We start from the raw sequence: 20,454 nt of genomic DNA, 5'->3' as shown, positions 1-20,454 counted from the left end.
ATAAAGGTGTGACTTTGGGAAAACTGTGGTCTGCGTTGCTTATGGCCTCCTCTGGATTCCAACCCTGGGCTTCTTAGAGCTGTGCAGTAACCAGCAGCGTGGGAAAAGGATGGTGGGACCAGGCTTTCCTCCCTTCCAGGGTTCTCTGAGAATTAAATGGCTTGAGAGACAGGGGCAGTTTGTGGGAGGTGGTAGTTGGCCAGCTCTTCTCTATAAATGGCAGTGTGTGAAGATAGGAACCCTCCCAGATTTTTTTTTTTTTTTTGGCATTCATAATGATTCCATCAGTGATGTGTAGGCAGGAAAGGCAGGAAAGACTTCACCGAAAGACCTTAATAAATTATGATAGTATCCACAGTGCTGGTTTCTGTTATTAGTGCTTAGGAAACTGTTCTTAGAACAGAATAAGGTATGAACTACAGACTTAGGTTAGGCAGGTATGGGCAGGCGCATTCAAGCCAAACCCACTCAAGTTTTCTTCCGTTTGGGATGTACCAAAGTGAATCCTATTCTGTTTGCTTTCTCCCGACCCCATTATTCTGAGGACATATCTTACATATCTTTTTTTTCCTTTCTCACCCCCACCCCCAACCCCATACATTTTGATAAAAACAGTTGACTAAGAAGAGGCCCCCAGCTTGTTACTGTGAGATTTTGAAATTAGCTTTTTAAAGTCTGCGCCTTTCAGAAATTGTCCTATAAATCTGGCCGTGATGCTGTATATTCGGCTGGTTGTTTTGACAGAGCGTGTGCCTGATGTTCTCTGTAGGCCCTTGGTGAAAGACAACTTGGTTATTAAAAGTTAGGATTCCAGATTTAATAAGGGCTGCAATGCTCTGCGATGAAATGATCCGGGAATTTCAGTGACAATGATGGCAGGGAGGCGTGTCTGCATCAGTGGTCCTCAGAGGACCGGGAGGAGCTCAGCATCCTGGTCAGCTTGGGATCATTAGAGTTGGAAACTCAGCTGCACCCCAGACGGCGGCGGAAACAGACGTCCAGGGCTGGATCCCAGCGTCTGGCCTGGCTTTACCTCCAGGTGATTCTGACGCACTCATTAGTTTAAAGCTAGAAGACTCAGCCCAGAGGCTTTGAGGGGCCAGGGGTGGGGGACTTTAGAGGGAGGTGGGATGAGCCAGGAGGAGCTAGAGCTGAGGCGCACTGGTCCTGACTGTTTAGGAGACAGGCGAGGAGGCCTTGAAGACACGGGGAACTTGGAGTCTGATGGATAAAAACAACGGGAACTCTGAACGGGAATCCGAATTCCAGGGAGTGAATCTGGAGGTGTTGGGTGAGGGTTAGGCATGATGCTGGGTTGACATTCCCAGGGTTGGTGCCAGCCGGTTGGCCGTGGAGTGTGGTTGTAGTGCTGGCAGAACAATGGAGAAGTGGATCTGTGAGCTGTCTATACAGAGGCAGCGGTGGCTTCACTCAGGGGACACAGGAGAACAGCAAGAGCTTAAGCTGTTGGGGCTATTTGGGGTCGTGGCGTTTCGTTGACTTATGCAGGTAATGAGTGCAGAGGTCCTGTGATGTAGGTTACACTGACCCCGGTTATAGGAGCAGCTCTGTGGTCTTGCAGTGACGCTATCTTCAACCTCCCTGCGTAGTGCTAGAGACTTGATGTGTATGTATGCCTTTTATCTTTTGCTCTAAGGCCTTGTGCGAGGCAGAGGTCGGTCTCAGAGGTAACCTATCCCCAGGACAGATGAGATGAGGGGGTAGAGCAAAGATGTGACCTGGAGCAGGTTCTGTCTCCACTTCCCTGCTTGTCTGGAAAGGATCTGTACCACCAGCTTTGGTTTATGGTGAGAACTGAAGATGCTGTGTGTGTGGATGTTTCTATGGCGGCTGTTTCCAAAGCCGTGGCTGGGCCTGTGGAATCAAGTCCTATCGGCTTTACTACGGGACCTGTGAAGAGACAGTCACAGCAGGGTCTGTTAGGACTCCAAACGGGAGATGAATGTGATTCGATGCTTTCCGAAGAATTATCAGAACCGAGAAATATGAGCTCATGGGGTTTATGAGCAGGCCGAAAGGATTTGGTTTCACTCCACCAAGATTTGGCTACTTAACAGATTATTCTCTATCCCAGCTTTGTGGCAGACATATTTTGCTGTACTAGGGGGATGTTCCATTGAGACTGAAAACCAAGTACATCTGTGTAGCGTCTTCATTTTAAGTAGAAGAACCTGGGATTGGTGGTCCCTAATTCAGAGTCACTCAGAAACATGTGCCCTGTTTTCCACTGGACGCTAACGAGGGCTCTTTCCTTAAAGGAAGGCATGTGGACCACAACACTGATACTTAGGAAGTTTCTTTGTTCCACATGACAAATGTGTATAGAACGCACTAATTGTGGAAATTGGTTTCTGGATATTCCAGTCTCTATACCCATCCAATGTGATGTGATGTGATGTGATGTGATGTGATGTGATGTGATGTCTGTCTGTCTGTCTGTCTGTCTGTCTCTCTCTCTCTCTCTCTCTCTCTCTCTGTGTCTCTCTCTCTGTGTGTATATGTACAAGTGTGTATACACACAGTGCTCAGTACAAGGTACACCTCATATATGTTCAGAGACGTGGTGATAGAGTCAGTGGTCAGTCTCAGTGCAGGCTTACTAAGGGCTTCAATTGAATCTTTGAGTTTTGAGGGAAAACAAAAACAAAACAAAACCCCCAAAACACCCCCCCCAAAAAAAAAAAAACCAACCCAAACAAACCAAACCAAAACATATACATGTGGACTGGGGAAGGGCACATAGCTTTAGATTTAAAACTTGAACTACATCGGTTTGTTTTTCTTACTTGCTTGTTTTTGTTTTTGAGGTACAGTCTCATGTAGTCCAGGCTGGACTCAAACTTCCTATGTAGCCAAGGATAACCGCAAATTTCTGATTTATTTTTACTGGTGTCCCTAGTGCTGGGATCAGGCTTGTGCCATCCACTGTATTTGTCCAGTGCTGGGTCTCTGTGACTGTTCTGCAAGCACTTTACCAACTGAGCTACACCCCTAGGCCCCAGATACATAAGCTTGATTAAGATTTTATAGGGATCCTAAAAATAACGTTTGCTGCCTCCACACACAGAGGAATTTCTCTTTGATTCAAATTTAGTTGGGGTGGTTTGTACTGTTGAATCGGATCCGACTGTCCAGTTATTTCGGAGCCACCACCCAGTGTTTTTAGCATAGTCCAGGGCTTGCATCTTTTCTGGAAAGCGCGGCTGGACGCTGCTGCAGCTGACACTGGGACCCAGACTTAGGTAATATTATTAATCTCCCAAAAGCACGGTGAGCCAGCAGCAGCTGCTGCTGTAGTTCAAGTCTCTCGAACAAAAGCCGTCTCAGTTACCAGAGAGCATGAGAACTTGGCGCTGCCCAGTGTGAGCCCGTGAATTTTAGACTTTGAATCATAGTTATCTTTCTACGGGGATCTCCTGATTTAGGGTGTGAAGCTGGGGAGTGGCCCAACTGTATGCTCCGCTTGGTGGGCAGGAGAGACAGGCCTTGGGTAACCCTTCCTGGGAAGCCCAATGCACTTAGCTGAAAGACGGTGGTTACCAGACTAAATGCACTGTTAGAACCAGTGAGACTCTCAGTGTGGGGGTGCACTCCCTGTGCTCAGAAGGCTGAGGCAGGTGAATTGCTGCAAATTCAAGGTCCGTCTGGTCTACTCAGAGTTCAAGCTCTGTAGAGAGATACCTGCCCCTCCCACTCCCCTCCCACAAACAGTAAACACATAGAAAACAGTAAAGCCAACAGTGTGCTTGAAGAACATTTGGCCCACATATGAACTTGTGTTTACAGGTTTGTGTGTTGTCTTGCTACGCAAATGGCAGGTTCCCTCCTACAGTCCAGGCTGGGTGAGTGTGGTCCGATCAGTGATTTGCCACGGATGGACCTTTTGATATCAAGAACTTTTGTACTGCTGGAAAACTAGTGTTCGGATGCTGTCTGATTGCTAGCCTAGCAGAGGTGACGATGAGAAGCGGCCAATCACGTGTGTGTGTGCCCTGGCAGATTACTCTGTAATTACTAAGTTATCTTTTGTTTAATTGTAAGTACCTGAGCTGCTAGCAAAGCTCTTTTGGGTCTGTAAGCTTTGGAGTCATTGGATAAACTGGATCTAAGTGGCTGGAGCAATGGACGTTATTTCTCTATCCCTCATCTTTGCTTCAGTCATGAAAGCCAGCAACAATTTCTAAGGTTTTAACGCATAGAAGTTGCAGACTTTGTACGATGCTGCCAGATGCAGAGTATTATTTTTAATTATCATTGCCTTAAAAACTGCCAGATTTATCAGGCTTCCTACTCAAACTATTTAAGTGTTAAGGACATATTAGTGCTCCTGTTGCTTTTTAAATATTTTTAGCAATTATGTTTCAATATAATTAGTTTTCTTCGCCATCATATTTTCTACTTAAACATTCAAGATCATTATTCCAGTAGAGAGTCTGGAGTGCTGAAATGGCCTATGACACCCCAAAGTTAGAAATTCCCATTGTGGCTGACACATACCTTCCTCATTGAACTTAGAGACTGGATTTGAAATAATTTGCTAATGGATTTCTTGGCATTAAATAAAACCAAGAAACCTTAGTATGTTTGACCTTTGTGTCTTGACATGACTTGGTTTTCTTTGGCTTTCAGTTTTCTGGAGCGTGGGTATCCTCCATTTGGGAGCTGTTGGGGTCAGTTAGGAAATACAGTCATCTAGCATATATGTTTGTGTGGTCTCTGTGGCTCTGGTGGTAGTCCTCCTTAAAACTGCTCTTTTATGTTCTTATTTTTATTATCATTTTGGGTTTGTTTGTTTTTCAAGACAGAATTTCTCTGTGTATCTCTGGCTGTCCTGCAACTAATTCTGTAGACTAGGCTGGCCTTGAACTCACAGAGATCCTCCTGCCTCCAACTTCTGAGTACTGTGGATTAAAGGTGTACATCACCGCCTCTTGGCAAAAACTGCTTTCCAAAAATTACCTGTACGGGTGTTTTACCTGCATATGTGTCTGTGTACCATGAATCCTTGGAGGCCAGAAGAGGGTGTTGCATCACCTAGGACTGGGGTCAGAGACAGTCATGGTTGTTGGGAATTGAACCTGGATCCTCTTAAGCCAGTGCTCTTAAACCACTGAACCAGGGCTGGCGAGATGGCTCAGTGGGTAAGAGCACCCGACTGCTCTTCCGAAGGTCCAGAGTTCAAATCCCAGCAACCACATGGTGGCTCACAACCATCCGTAACGAGATCTGACTCCCTCTTCTGGAATGTCTGAAGACAGCTACAGTGTACTTACATATAATAAATAAATAAATCTTTAAAAAAAAAAAAACAAAAAAAAACCACTGAACCATCTGCCCAGTCCCAGACTGCTTTCTATGACCAAATATTTATGGACGTTCTAAGAGACTGCCCTATCCTTCAAGCCAAGCTACCATCACCCTTATGAGCGAGAACAGCTGGGCCTACTTAAAACAGAGTCACATGGGCCAGCTGTTGGCATTTCCTCCTAGATTCTAAGAAAGACTGGGAGAGGAGGATCATTGGAAAGTCACCTGAGTGAGTAGTCAGCCACCCCTCCCAGCCATTTGTATGATATTCTGTCTGTCCATGGCCTCTTTTTGTGGCCTGGAAGAGGGGCTAGAATATATGGGTTAGGGACGACTCAGAGAAGGGGGTTCTATTGGAGTGGCCCAGAGGAAGCCAGCATCCATGCAGGGTAAAGACTGTCTCTATGTGTCTCCTTACTGGTCACCGTACTCATTGGCCACCCCAGTATTCTCATTGGTTCCCCCAGGGTGAACCTGGGATGGATTTGTACTTTGGTTTGTGGTTGGAACCTTAGGAGGAAGCTGGAGATATGAACAACATCCAGAGAACAAATTTTAGCACCAGTGGCCAAGAATAGAAGAGAAATGACTCCATACATGCAACACACTAAGAACAGAGCCTAACACATGTGTTAAGTGTTGCTGGCTGCATATTAGAAACACTTTGGGAGAGGTCAGGAAAAAAAACCAAACTATCAGGTTGAGTGTGGTGGCACATACCTTGAATGATTTCAAGTCCATCCTGATTCACATAGCAAACTCTAGGATAGCCAGGATTGCATAGAGAGACCCTGTCTCAAACCAAAAAATCCAAAAGAAGGAAGAAACAAAACTCCAAAGACACTAACTAGGCATTCAGAACCCTAGTCCCCAGGACTGGAGAGATGGCTCAGTGGTTAAGATGACTGGCTACTCTTCCAGAAGTCCATGTTCACCTAGTCACCAACATGGTAGCTCACAAAGCATTTCTAACTCCAGTTCGGGGAGGTACAACACCCTCTTCTGGTCTCCACAGGCACTAGGCACACACATGCAGGCAAAACACTGATGAACACAAAATGAACTGATGAAAAACAAACCAAATGAGAACCCCCCCCCCAATAAAATTAGGGCATGTGGGGGTTTTAAGCTCGTTAGTAGTCATTGCCAGTTTCTAATGAAGGGGAAGAGGGATTTTTGAGGTCTTTTATTCGGGGGCATTAAGTGAAAGATTCCTCTGTCAGCTACATAAGCAAGAGATTTTCCCGTAATGAATAGCTGCCTTTCATGGGGCATCTTTGAAGTTGTCTGACCCTTTTCACTTTGAGGCCAGATGCAGTGCAATTTAAAAAATTTAATTTCTTTAGATTTCTAATACGAGCCTTCATCCAGCTGGCGTTGATTGATTGAGTGCCTTTTAACACTTTTTGAAGAATGTCTTCAAGGTCTCTTCCCTTTTCATACTAAAAGCTTATCACCCACACCATGGCCTCCCTCTGAGATGTTCCTCTTTTTACTACGATGGTTTGTCAACTACTGTGATTTACAGCGGGAATGTGAACAAGAAATAACTTCTTCTCAAACATTGCTGCACCCACTGGTGAAAGTGACCTGAACTTAGCCAGTCAGGGTTGTCAGGAAGCAACATTCCCCCCAGCTGGGCGACAGGGGCCATGGCTCTCTCATTTGTCTATGGGCCTCTTCTGCTGTATTCACGGGAGTTGATTGCCACAGGTCAGCATGGGGGCAGCTCGTGCATTGGTTGGAGATCGGAGCTCTTCCGTACCACTGGAGATGCCGACGTCGGGCAGGGAAAGAGGAACAGCGGCGTTCAGAGATGACTTAAGGGGAGACGAGCTGAAGAAGGTTGGGAGTTGGATCTCCAGAGGAGACTTCTGTGAGCTGAAGAAGGTTGGGAGTTGGATCTCCAGAGGAGACTTCTGTGGTCCGGGCCCCATCCTCTGCAGAGCTCTGTGGGAGGTGTTGAGACCTCATTCAAGACTCTATGGTTCCTCTTTAAGCCCCAGGACTTCTTTGCAGCTTTTGGTCTTGTGACCCCACGTTGACACATTGACATTGGCACTCCCCGAGACCACTGTGGCTAGATCTCCAACTGCTACAGCTCCATCTTCCTTTAAAGGCATCTTTTCTTCGGACTGTGCTACCTGTGCTCTCTCGAATGAAGTCCCTATCTCTCACTTTCTCATTTGGAGAAGATTTTTGAAGACAGTTCTGGGGTCAAGTTCCAGCTCTACCTTCACCAGTCCTGTGGGTTTTAAGCATCATTTGGAATAGTTACAGATCCAAACATTTTAGGATCCCTTTAAAACAGCCCGGTTCCCTTTAACTTTCTTATCTGCTTGTTCTTATGGTATTTGTTTTCTGACCTGTGTGATATGATTGTTTTCCCCGCTCTGTGGCTGACTCGTCTTAGTTCTCCATTCTCTCCCTGTGCAGCTTTGATTGCATGCGGGTGCTGCTGTGGAGGTGTTCCCACTTGATGCTTAGCCCCTATGCTATGCTGGGGCTATTGCTGGGGCTGAGCATCCAAAGCGGGAGTGTGGTCCCCGGCCTGGTCTTCTGCCTATGCTGGGTGACCAGAGTTCTTCAGTGGTCTTTTGGTCTCTGCTTGTCTTCCCCTCCCCCACAGGGCCGTTCTCATCCCTTTCTTACTTTATTTCCTTATGGATAAATAAAGTGTTAAGCTTCCACACGTGGTTGTCAGCATTGCTGTTTTTCTCTTCCATTCAAGGGGACTTGACTTTGTCCCTGAAGGTTGATGCAGGGCAGACACTTAGGGATATGTGTTACTTAGGGATATGTGTTACTTAGGGATATGTGTAGCATATCCTTCAATAAATGAGAAAGTTGGGAGATAGGAACCTATAGAAGCCCTTAGGGATATGAAAATATCACAATTGCACTATAAGAGAAAAAGAGATAGTTCTCTGTCATAAATAAGGTTCTTCAGAATTACAATCCCCCGAATTCAGTAAGAACTATCCATTTTTATGCTTAAGTCTGAAGGTGAACTGCAGAGCTCTGGATTGGACAGTAGGGGCTGATCTGCTGGAAACAGACTGAGGAGGAGCACCCAGGAGGACCCAGGAGGAGCACCCAAGCAGCCTTTATGTTCACTTTCTTCTTGGGCTCTCTGTATAGCAGTCCTCTCTTCCAGCTCCAGATGGGCGGGACCCCCTGGAACATATATTTAATAGATGTTGAGTCAGAATTAGACCATACCATAGGAATATGGACGCCAGGCTTTACCGCTTGCCTCAGGCCTTTGCTGCTTACTTCAGAGTACTCATCATGCCCAACCCAGGCTACCTGAGCCCCAGCATCAGCTCAGTGTTCCGTCTCCTGCTGGGAAAATCTGGTTGGAACCCCATTTCTGCAACTTGCTGACCTCAGAGACCCAGGGCCAGTTCTTCCATGGCTCAGGGTTTTTGCATTTTAAATGAGCATATTCAATTTACTAACTTCATAAAAATGATAGTCTTTAATTTTTTTATTTTATTATTTATGTGTATAAGCATGCGGCTACCTACTGAAACCTAAGGAGGGTGTTGGGTCCCCTGGACCTGGAGTTAAGGGCAGTTGTGAGATGCCTGATGTGTGTGTTAGGGACTAAACCCAGGTCCTCTGCAAGAGTAGAAAGTGCTCTTAACCACCGAGCTATCTTTCCAGCCCCACAAGTGATACTCTCTCTTTCTAAACAAACAAACAAACAAAAACCCAAGAGTTACGGCATGCTCCTTCAGAAGTGTTTGTTGATGAGGAAGTGAGAAAACTTGTGCGCTGCTTGGTTGGGAGAAGGGTCTGATAATGCAGGTTGTCTTAGCCTGCGGGGCAAGGCAGACCTGTGAATAAAATAAAGTTAAGGAAAGTAAGAGAAGGAGACTCTAGGATGGAGTTTGTGTTGGCTTTTTTTTCTGTATAGACCTTGATATCTCTGTGGCAGGTCAAGTGATAAGGCTGCTGTTGTAGGTAGGAGCATCCTGCTGCCTGGGTGAAGGTGAGGTTTGCAGAGGGATGACATCTTGGGAGCAAGCAGGGTTTTCTGCAGGACAGGAGTTCCACCTTTGCACTGGCCTCCCAGGAATGCAACCCTTGGCTGTCTCTAGACCTGAACGTGTCCTGGTTCGAGGAAGAATGCCTTGATTTCAGACTTTGGCTTTTCTGTCGTTGCCCTGTTCTGTTTTGTGTGCATATTTGAAATACCAAAACAAAGCCTTCTTGCAGCCAGTGCTTTTAAGGGCTGATGGAGAACAGATCTGTTTTTCATGTATGAACCCGAGAACTCTGGACATAAATTTGGCAATTAATACCTGGTCCCAGAAGAATTTTTAAATAATGAGTCAAAACTGGGGAGAGACTTGCCAATCATTGTACTATCTGCTCTCTAATAACCTTAATTATTTGCTTGAAAACATGTGCGTTCCGTAAAAGAACCTTGAGTGCTGCGGGGGAATTTGTAGAGTTGAGTATTTTTCTTTTTATCACCAAAAATGTATCAGTGGAAATGGGATTTGCAGCCATTGTTGGGGAAGGCATTGGTTCAAGTTGTACTGAACAGATTCTTTCTCAGTTAAAAGGAAAAGGCTATGGATACCAAAAGAAGTGAAATGTTCACCTTTACCTCCCAATATGAAGTTTCCTTTGGCCAAGTAATCTATAAGGGTGAAATGCAAACTCTCTCTAAACAAAGTGAACGTAGTCATTTCCCAGCCACTTGGAATTCTAATACCCAGGAGGATCAGATATTATAAGGTTGAAGGTGATTTTGCTGTAATAGAGAGTGCCTATGAGTGTGTGTGTGTGTGCCCGTGTACGCAGGTGCAAGCACACAGGTTGATGCTACAGAAGAATCTTGGGTGTTCTGGTCTATGGCTTTCTCTCTTACTCCTTTGAGAACAGGTCTCTCACTGAAGCTGGAGCTCGCCTGGCAGCCAGCAGGTTCCAGTGACCCCCATTTCTGCCTCCTGAAGTGCTGTGGTTAAAGAAGTATAGGATCACACCAGCTTTTTATATAGGGATGGGGGATTTGAACTCAGGTCCCCATGCTTATGCGTCAAGTGCTCTTAGCCACTGAACCGTCTTTCCATCCCTGGTTTGGCTAAACATTTGAGTTTAAATTCATGCCTTGAAACTTTAAAAAATTCATATCATGACTATACATTTGCTTAGCTTTTAATGACATACATTTTAAATCTTTTTTTTTAAAGGTGACTCTAAATTATAGTCAAGTAAGTAATGATAAAATTGGACATTCAGTTTGTAGAATAAAGGTGAAGGTCTTTGTGTTAGAGAGAATACTGCCTACTTTGCATATTTTCAAAAAACAAAGCCATTTCTTTCTTGTCCAAAATCTTTTCTGGTTGCCATAATGCTTTTTGTGTGAAGTCTCTGAATCCCAGAGAAGTTCTCTTACTTGTTCATAGCTGTGTTATAATGATCATTGGTCCCTCTGTTTGGATGGAGGAGGCAACTCCGGAATTTTAAGTATTCATTCATCAAGAGTTAAGTTTCCCCAGCCTCCTGATACTTCTCAGTTAATGTCTACAGTGTTCTTGCTTTCAGAGTGTTATGGCAGGTTTCTCAAGAATTCCGAGACCACTAGCAGACCTCTTCGTGTGACCTCTCTTCTGCTCTGTAGCCTCCTGTTTGCATTATCCTGCATTTATTATCTTGTAGGTTGCTGCTGGCCTACTGCTACCTTTCCTTTCCTTTGGTAAACACAGAATCTGGCTAATGCATAGATAAGCTAAGGCCTCCCTAACACCACTCAGAACTGAATGGGCTTTAAAAACCCGAGTTACTAACATGAAGGATGTTTCTGATGTCTCCCTTCTCTGAAGTAAAATGGTTCCTAATACTCACACACACCATGATTTCCTGTATTTCATTTGTAAATAGTATTAATCTTGTTTCATTTATTTTTTATTTATTGTTTTACATTTTTTTTACCTGTTATGTGAATGAATGTTTTATCTACATGTACTTATGTGCACTGCTTGCATACCTGTTGTTCACAAGTCCAGAAGAGGGTGTCAGATCCCCTACAACTGGAGCTCCAGCTAAGCCAAGCCCAGGTCTTCTGCAAGAGCAACAAGTGCTCCCAACCACTGAGCCATCTCTTCAGCTGTACTTGATTTTGACCAAAGAAAGGAAACGCCTTCAGAGAGTTTTCTTTGAGTGGGTTAGGTGGGGCAGGAAGAGACGCTTCTTGAGTTGTAACGTGTACAGCATGAGAGTTAAGGTGTTGGGTTAACTGGCTTGACCTTCTTGGATTAATTTGAGAGTGGGTGTGAGGGATGTTAGGAAATGCACCATGCTCTTCGCAAATATCGAATGGCTTGATGTCATCCAGAATTTCAGTGAATTTTGATGCGTTGCTTGTGATCGAGAGTATTGTGGAATGTTCTCTGTCCATTTTAAGCTGCCATAAATGTTGGCTGATGGCTTGATTTGAGAGGAAATAGCTGATGTGTTCATCTGAGCCTGGTTAAATCTGTCAACAAATACTGAGAACAGAGTGGGTGCAGAGCCTGTCTTCTGGCTTCTGTTTGTATCTGTTATAAAGTAAACACAGTCCCTGCCCTCTGCTTGGAGGTTGTCTCACCACTGCATAGACAGCCGCAGATGCAAGCCCTTTAGAGCTTGTATTAGTTCATGACTTGTAGTGATTGACAACTCTGATGGGTTTTACTTTTTGAAAATTTCTCTTTGATTTCCTAGGATGTTCTGTTGTATATCTGGTGGCAGTATACCATGCACTGAAAAGTTTCTGTGGTATGAGACAAGGGTGTTGTGTCTGTTCTCAAAGATGCTGTACTAGTGGGGAAATACCAAAAGGGGGCCCTTTGATGATTAGTTTTAGCCTGGAGGGGATTTGGGTGTGTTTTGTTTGTTTCTTTTTTTTTTTAAGATTTATTTATTTTATGTATATGAGTACACTGTAGCCATACAGATGGTTTTAAGTTGTCTTGTGGTTGCTAGGAATTGAACTCAGGACCTCTGCTCGCTCTGGTCCCGCTTGCTCCAGCCCAAAGATTTACTTATTTATTATATGTAAGTACACTGTACCTGTCTTCAGCCACACCAAAAGAATGCGTCGGATCTTATTACAGATGGTTGTGAGCCATCACGTGGTTGCTGGGATTTGAACTCAGGATCTTTGGAAGAACAGACAGCGAGCCATCTCTCTAGCCCATGTTTGTTTCTTGTTATGTGTATTTGTATGCATAGATGTTGTACACGTGTATGTGTGGTTGTGCATCTATGCTGTCGGTTGTCACCTTCTGTCTTGTTTGAGATAGATCTCCTGTTTATTAACACAGACAACAGACTAGCTGGCCATGACCTTCCAGAGAGTCCAACTCCTACCATACTATAGTGTCTTTGTTAAGGTTTTATTGCTGTGAAGAGACATCATGACCAAAGCAACACTTACAAAGGCAAATATTTAATTGGGGCTATCTTACAGTTTCAGAGGTTCAGTCCATTATCATCATGTCAGGAAGCATGGCAGCATTCAGGAAGGCTAGAGGAGCTGAGAGTTTTACATCTTGTTCTGAAGGCAAATAGAAGAAGCCTGTCTTCTATGTGGCTAGGAGGAGGGTCTCAAAGGCACACTTCCTCCAACAAGTGCCATTTCCTGGGGTCAAGCACATACAAACCACCACATTCTACTTCCTGGACCCTATAGGCTTGTTCCAACACATGAGTCTATGGGGGCCATAGCTAAACATAGCATAATGCAAACTACATTTAGTCCAACTTCAAAAAGTCTCCATAGTTTGTAGCAATCTCAATAAGGTTAAAAGTCCGAAGTTCAAAGTCTCTTCTGAGATTCATTCATTCACTTAACTGTAATCCCTTATAAAGCCAGAATCAAAAAGCAGGTCCTGTACTTCAGATATCACAAGCTATACATTACCCTCCAAAATGTCACAGTGAGGAAATACCGGACCAAACGAGACCCAAAGCCGGCTGGGCAAACTCCAAGCTCTGCATCTCCATGTCTGATGTCTTCAGATCTCCAGCTTCTTTCATCCTGGTATTGCAGATATATGCTGCTTGTCTGGCTTTCCTGGATTTCTGTGGTTTCTGATGACTCAAACTCAAGTCTTTATGCTTATATAGTAAGTGCATTATCTACTGCGCCATCCCACCAGCCCCCAGGATGTTTAAAAGACGACTTTGCAGTGCCTGGGAAACTCAGATATCAAGTGATTGTAACACAAGGGGATCTAGATGACCATAAGCCTAAAGACTTCCCAATCCCTTTCTTGGGCCTTGAAACATGTTATCTTAACATTGTACTGAGTGACACCAGCAGGAGTATGAAGGGACAGTCAACGGCTCTCCTGCAAGACACTCCTGCACGGCTGTAAAGGAATTTTCTACCTAACTTACCTTAAAGTAGGTCACTAAGATCCCTATTGCAGAGATCTTGCTCCACAGGGGGCCAGGAAGACTGGACAAAATGCTTACTCTGGTCCCCGGAATTTGCTGTTATGGGTCAATACCATGTCTAAGCATTAAAAACTTGATTTTTCTGACTCTAGGACTTCATTTGTGAATACTTTCAGGTCACCTAAGACCTTTTCTCCTGTCAGTCTGTTACTGAGGTATCAGCCACGACACCTTGTAGGAGGCAAAAAGGAAAAAAAGATCATACCCTTGCCTTACATTTTCTTCCTCAAAATAATTTATTCATTCACCTAGTCTGTCTCTGTCTCTGTCTCTGTCTCTGTCTCTCTCTCCTGAGGAGCTAGAAATGGAATCCAGAGCCTTGAGCATATGGGGCCAATATTCTAACACTCTGCTACATCCCAGATCAAAAGTGTCTGAATTAAAGCGGTAGAGATGGTTTGTGTTCTCTGAAATCTCTGTGCCTCTACCCTCAGGATCTCACTATGCAGTCTAGGCTGGTCTCAAACTTACAGTTCTCTTGCTTCAGGCTTCCAGCTGGATAACTTTATAGTTGTGATCTGCCAAGCACATCTTTGAAATATGTCACCATCTCCTTCCTCTTCATTCGAGACAAGATCTCACTCTTTAGCCTAGGATGGTCTCAGACTCATGGTGATCCTTTTACCTCAGCCTTGATCTTCTCAAAGGAATCGGGAAACTCACTGTTGTATCAAATGGAGGGACTTGGCAAAGTGGCATCCATTAAAACAAAGCTCATGAGAGCTTTTGTTTCAATCCAGAGCACCCACTTACTAATTTATGCCCAGAATCATGCCTGCCAGCTTGTCAGACCATTGTGTGACTGGACCAGTGCCCTTTGTTCACTGATGGTGGGCCAAGTTAGGAGGTGCTTCCTTCCGGATGAGAGCAGTCGTGGCAGGATACTTATTTTGTTCTCCCATATCATCTCTTTCTCCGAGGCACTGTCTGAACAGCTTTTATCACTGGGTTTGAACTTTCCCCCAAGTCAGCTGTTCATGAGACAGTGGGAACCTGGAAGAGAAACTTACAGTAGATATTTGATAGCCTCTCATACCTAACACCGCTGACACAGAAGGTGTGACTATCCTAAAAAACAGCTGAGCTCCCGACACAGGCCAGCAGGATGTCTGGCACAAGGTGCCAAAACTCAATGTCACCTAGACCTTGTTCTGTAGCATGGTAGTTTTGCTGCAAATTAAGAATGACCTGGCGGCCCAATAAGGGCAGCTTTGTGGACAAGGCGAGGCCTGAGATGGCCGAAGGGTCAATCAAGCTCAGGTCTCTCCAAGAGCTACCACAGCATATGTGAGGGCCTAGGACAAGCACATGGCTGGCGTTGTTTTTTTTTTTTTTTTCTCCAATACAGCATTTCTCTGTGTAGCCCTGACTGTCCTGGAATTCACTCTGTAGGCCACAGACTGGGGTGCTTGTACCTCCTGTGCTAATCCTTCTATTTGCCAGAAAAACCAACTCCACAATTTGTGCCAAACTTGAAGCAAGCATTTATTAAGTTTTAAACACTGACAAAGAGATGGACTTTGGTCAGGCCCATTTCCCCAGACTTTCCTACCTGAGAATGGTCTCAAGCCACAAGTTGCAGGGGCTTCTGAGGACAAATCTGTAGGCCACCCTATTTTCCCATGAGACATTATTTCTCAAGAACTACAATTCCCAGCATTCCAGGAAGTTAACCTAGTTCCTGGGCAGGTTGAGTTTGCACGTTAATTTTGGGCATTACAAACTATGAGCCACCATGCATGTTTTCTTTTTTAAAGTGTGTGGTCTTTACTGAATAATGGCTCTCCACAGTTGATTTGAAGATTTGTGTGCCTATTAGCCATCTCTTTGTTTTATTTTTGCTTTCCCCTTCTTTACATTCAGACAAACGAAAAGTCCTTAGGAAAAAATCTTGCTGGGTAATCCTAGCTAACCGGAACCTGGTGATTCCCATGCCTCGGCTTCCATGTGTGTGCCACCATGTCTGGCCTTTGTGGCCTTTTAAGAATATCATATCCCAAGCTGGGCGTGGTGGCGCACGCCTTTAATCCCAGCACTCGGGAGGCAGAGGCAGGTGGATTTCTGAGTTCGAGGCCCACCTGGTCTACAGAGTGAGTTCCAGGACAGCCAGAACTATACAGAGAAACCCTGTCTCGAAAAACCAAAAAAAAAAAAAAAAAAAAAAAGAATACCATATCCCTTTACTTTTTTTTAAAAGCATGGCTGTCAGGAGAAACTTGTGGTTCTAGGGGGGCCTGTCTGGAAAGTTCTATGCAGATTCAAGAAGCATTTCAAAGGCAGAATTGGGCCTGAGCCACAGTCCCTTTGTGTGTAAAGGCTTGTTTGTAAAAAAGATTTATCTCTAATAACCACTTTGGCTTTCTAGATAGTATCCTCCTGATATCTTTCAGTTTTGTTTGTTTGCTCCACGCTTTCATTGATCTGAGAGGAGAGGTTAGTCAGCCACCCCTCAGCCTACTGAGGATGCTGAGCGGCAGGGGCGGCGGAGGGTGGTGCAGCTGGAACCCTGCACTTTAGGAATCAGACCCTGCTGCTAGTTAGCTGAGTGACTCGTGGGTGGAGTCAAGTCTCCCAAGGTCTCTGTTTCTTCGTTGATAAAACAAAGGCTTGGAAAAATAAATACGGGCTTGGACCACATGATAAGAAAGGTCACTCTGTTTGCTGATGTTGTAGCTCTGTGATGGCAGCACAGTGAAACTCCTTATCCTTCTCTTAAGGGCCCCCCAAAGCTACTTCACTCTGAGCATTGAGATGTGGCTTGTCACAGGAGGCCACCTGACACTTTCAAGTTAGGGAGGCAGGTGTGGGATTCCTCTCCTGGTGGAAGTTTCCTCCCACCGCCTCCCCTTACCCCCCTCGCCCCCCTCCCCTTACCCCCAACCCCCACCTTCCCCTTGTTGGTTTTGGAGCTGCGTGAATGCTTTCTGCCTTCTCCCTGGCTCATCAGCGCCAGGAGGAAACAATAGTCCCATTGTCTCTTGTAGAGAAGGTTTCCAGTTTCACCTTAAACCCGGGCCATTGTGTTGTTTTAACAAACTCGGTACCACCCCCATGCAAAATGCAGTTGGTTCAGGTTTGTTTTTTTTGATTTTTGTTTTTTAAAGGACTCAGCAGCAATCCACAGCCCATTCCCCTCATCTCCTTCCCAAAGTCATAACTATATATAGTAAAAATGCACGGGAGTATGCACTGTTTAATTGGGCCACCTGGCATCAGGGTTAAAATGTGCTCCATCTGTATTTAGTTTGCAGATGCTTGTGAGGTACGCTCCAAACCAGTAGCCTTCCAGAAAGGGTTTGTGGTTTATAATTAGTGGCACCTGTAAAACATTTCTTTCTTACTAATCTTTGAGATTTCAGGGTTTCTTTTAGTTGTTGTTTGTGTGTATGTGTGTGTGTGTGTGTGTGTGTGTGTGTGTGTGTGTGTGTGTGTGTGTGTGTGTGAGAATCAGGGCTGGCAAAGTATATCACCATGCCAAAGGTCTTACTACCAGTGCTGGACTCAGGTTGAGCCTCGTAACCCTAATTAGATGTGGAATGCTGGGAACGCACTGCGTGTGTCTGTTGTCAGTTTTATAACATGACAGTGAACTAATGATGTCTTCACTGAACGTTATAAAGCATTCCTTGTGTCTCTACTGCTGTTCTCTGCCACATGTCTATTCATAGGAAGCTAACATAGATCTCCGGCACTTCAGGTTATCCTAAGGGATCTTTTCTGAGCCTGGATTACACATGCGGTCAACATGCAAACGACATTCCCCGTGTTTTTTTTTTTTTTCCTCCTACATTTGACTCTTTTTCTTTTCTCCTTAGAGACAAAAGACTGTTGAAAATGCTGAAGGCTGTGCTGAAGAAGAGCCGAGAGGGAGGAAAGGGAAGCAAGAAGGAAGCAGGTACGTGCACCGAGCAGGTATTATGGTGGGCAGCGCAGGGCACCCAGATCCCACTGCCTCAGGCTGGGTTGGTGCAGACAGGCTCAGCATGAACAGCGTCCTGGAAGCCATGAAGAGTCTATACTCTGAGTGGTGTGTGTGTGTGTGTTGTGTGTTTTTTTTTTCCTAATATTTACTTCTATTTCATGTTCATATGTGTGTCTGTATGAAGGTGTCAGATATTCTGAAACTGGAGTTACAAACAGTTGTAAGCAACCATGTGGGTGCTGGGAATTGAACCTGGGTCCTCTGGAGGAGCAGCTGGTGCTCTTAAGCTCTGAGAGGTATCTCTTTAGCCCACCCCTCCCCCTTTAAATTTTTTTTTTTAATTAAATCTTTTTTTTTTTTAAATGAGAAACAGTGTTGGAAATTAAGTTAGAATTTTGCACTGAAGATGACCAGTTCTTAATTTCAACAAGTCAATGTGATCCTGAAGTAAAGTTAAAGACATTGAAGTAGGCAGTTGGGTTTAGGAATTTGATTTCTAGAAAGCCCTTTCCCTTGTCCCACATGGAGTTGAGTTTTATGCTTGACCAACTGTTGCCTGACGGGTTCTTGTGTTTTTGAGTATCAGATTTTATTCCTAACAGGTGTAGACCCACTTCACGCCAGACTGCTCGCTCAGTGTGAGGAGAGCGGCTTAATTTGGCTTCGGTTCCTCTGGCGCCCGCAGCGTTCTGGTGCGCATTTGGCCATCGTGACCCTAGTAGCACCGCATTCCATGGTCACCTCCTCTGAGGTGGTTCATCAGTCAGTCTTACATTGCAGTTTCCTCAGAGAGTCTGCACCGTGGGCTTCTGTCCACAGTTAAAGTGTCACCTTTAGGAACTACCCTGCAGCCCACTCTCTAAACTCCGTTTAAATCTGCTCTTGCTGGCAAATGGCTCCTTTAAAAATTACTTAATGTCAAATAATGTTTTAGTTTTCCCTTCAACTATGTATAAGTACACACAGTACTGACCTCTGCATAGTATGGCTGTGTGGGACCGAGATAAAATTTCTCCTTATTACTAATTATTCCTTAAACCAAGCCTGCAGAGTGGCAGGCTTACTTCAGACGCGAAGCCTCTGGTAGTGTAAAGTTACTATTAGGACTCCATTTTACACTTCTCATTAAGGCCTAGGTAAACAGAAAGGATAGAAGAAAGCAGATCTAATGATATAAACAGAAGGCGTAGTTAGCTCATCACCTTAGAGAACCACCCCCTAGCTTTGAATAATTAATTAGAATTGTTACTATGGTGAAATTTTAGTTCACATAATTTCTTTCCAGGGGCACTTTCATTCTCTGCTGGGTCAGGGCCAAAATGTCTGTCTCATTATTATTATTATTATTATTATTATTATTATTAAAACCAGTTTTGGCTCATCTGATACTAATTCTAGAGACTTTCTTGTTGCCTTCGAAGCCTTTGGAATTTTTAGCATGAACTAAGCTGTCTGTTGGGGTGGAGCAGCCAAGGAAACAGGTACCCCTCTCCCTCCCAGGACCAGGGTCTTCAAGCCAGATTCCCTATAGAGTAACAAAATCTCTCAGCAAAGACCCTCCTCTTTCACAGTGCCAGGATCATGGGAAATAGCAGTTTAAAAGATGTTTCACACCTGTGCAGGCAAGGCTAGGCAGCAAGCACACTTGGCCTTTGAAAGGTTTCCAGTTTCAAAACATGGGACTAGGGGCTTAGGTCTCCCTTTGGCCTTTTAAAAGTAACTCCTGCTTTGTCTAAGCTGTCTTTATAATAGGCTCCACACTTGCGGGATTTCAGACTAAACCAACTTGATAATGTAATGGCAACATTTTGGGTAAAGCGTCTGTATGGTTTGGGCCCCTTTCTTTTCACTACAACCTGGTTGTCTTGTGTTGGGAAGAGAGCAGTTGGAATTTTACATCCAGATGAAGTTATGTGAAAAGAGTTGGGTTTAAAAAAAAAAAAAAACTTGGAATCTGGCAACTTCTATGCTGAGTTCTGTGCCAACTCTCACCACCTAAGTGAGTCCTAGCTGAGCCCCTCTCTCTGTAAGTTAAAGCTGGCGGCTTTGAGACACTTGAGAGACTGGGTAACAATGTCTCCTCTCCTTTCGTATGGAAAGGGTTTGCAACACTGTTCCCAGTCAAAGGCAATCTTTATTGCAAAGAAGGAAGTCCTTTGTAGAATTTTCTCTGATAGGTTTTGTTTTGTTTTGATTTTATGCTGATCATAGTTTGAGAATTTGGAAGCAGCTGGGGCTGGAGAGATGGCTCAGTGGTTAAGAGCACTGACTGCTCTTTTCAGAGGTCCTGAGTTCAGTTCCCAGCAACCACATGGTGGCTCACAACCATCTGTAACAGGATCTGAGGCCCTTTTCTGGTGTGTCTGAAGATAGCAACAGTGTACTCACACACATAAAATAAAATCTTTAAAAAAATTTTTTTTGGAAACAGAGCAACTGAATTCGAGTTAGGAGAACTCAAAATAAGCTAATAATGTTTTTCAGAAATTTGGAAAGAAGAGTGTTTTTTAATTTGTTTGTTTCATTTGGGGGGGGGGGGTTGTTTCTGAGGCAGGGTTTCTTCTCCATGCAGCCCAGCTTGACCTCGAGTTTAGGCTCTTCCTGCCTCCACCTCCCAATTGCTGGGATTACAGTCTTGTGCCACCACTTCTGTCTAAATAGCAGTGGTTCTTCCTCACACCCACAACCAAGGATTAGCCTAGGGCTATCCACAACTGGTGAGCATACTGCAGCTGAGCTTCATT

The 20,454-nt window shown here is 44.5% G+C and overlaps 1 protein-coding gene across 2 annotated transcripts in view; it reads left to right on the top strand.

Annotated features, from left to right (window-relative positions):
* Tanc1 (tetratricopeptide repeat, ankyrin repeat and coiled-coil containing 1) overlaps positions 1–20,454 on the top strand; it is a 237,244-nt gene that overhangs the window by 70,407 nt on the left and 146,383 nt on the right. For both annotated transcript variants that reach the window (XM_021177913.3, XM_021177906.2), the window contains exon 3: positions 17,604–17,683. In XM_021177913.3, the coding sequence (XP_021033572.1) occupies positions 17,623–17,683 (61 nt within the window). In that variant the 5' untranslated portion in view covers positions 17,604–17,622. The remainder of the gene's footprint in view (positions 1–17,603; positions 17,684–20,454) is intronic.

This window comes from Mus caroli, unplaced genomic scaffold (assembly GCF_978045245.1).
Source record: "Mus caroli unplaced genomic scaffold, Mus_caroli_1 scaffold_2, whole genome shotgun sequence".
NCBI classification, from domain to species: domain Eukaryota; kingdom Metazoa; phylum Chordata; class Mammalia; order Rodentia; family Muridae; genus Mus; species Mus caroli.
This window is presented reverse-complemented; position numbering and strand designations above follow the sequence as displayed.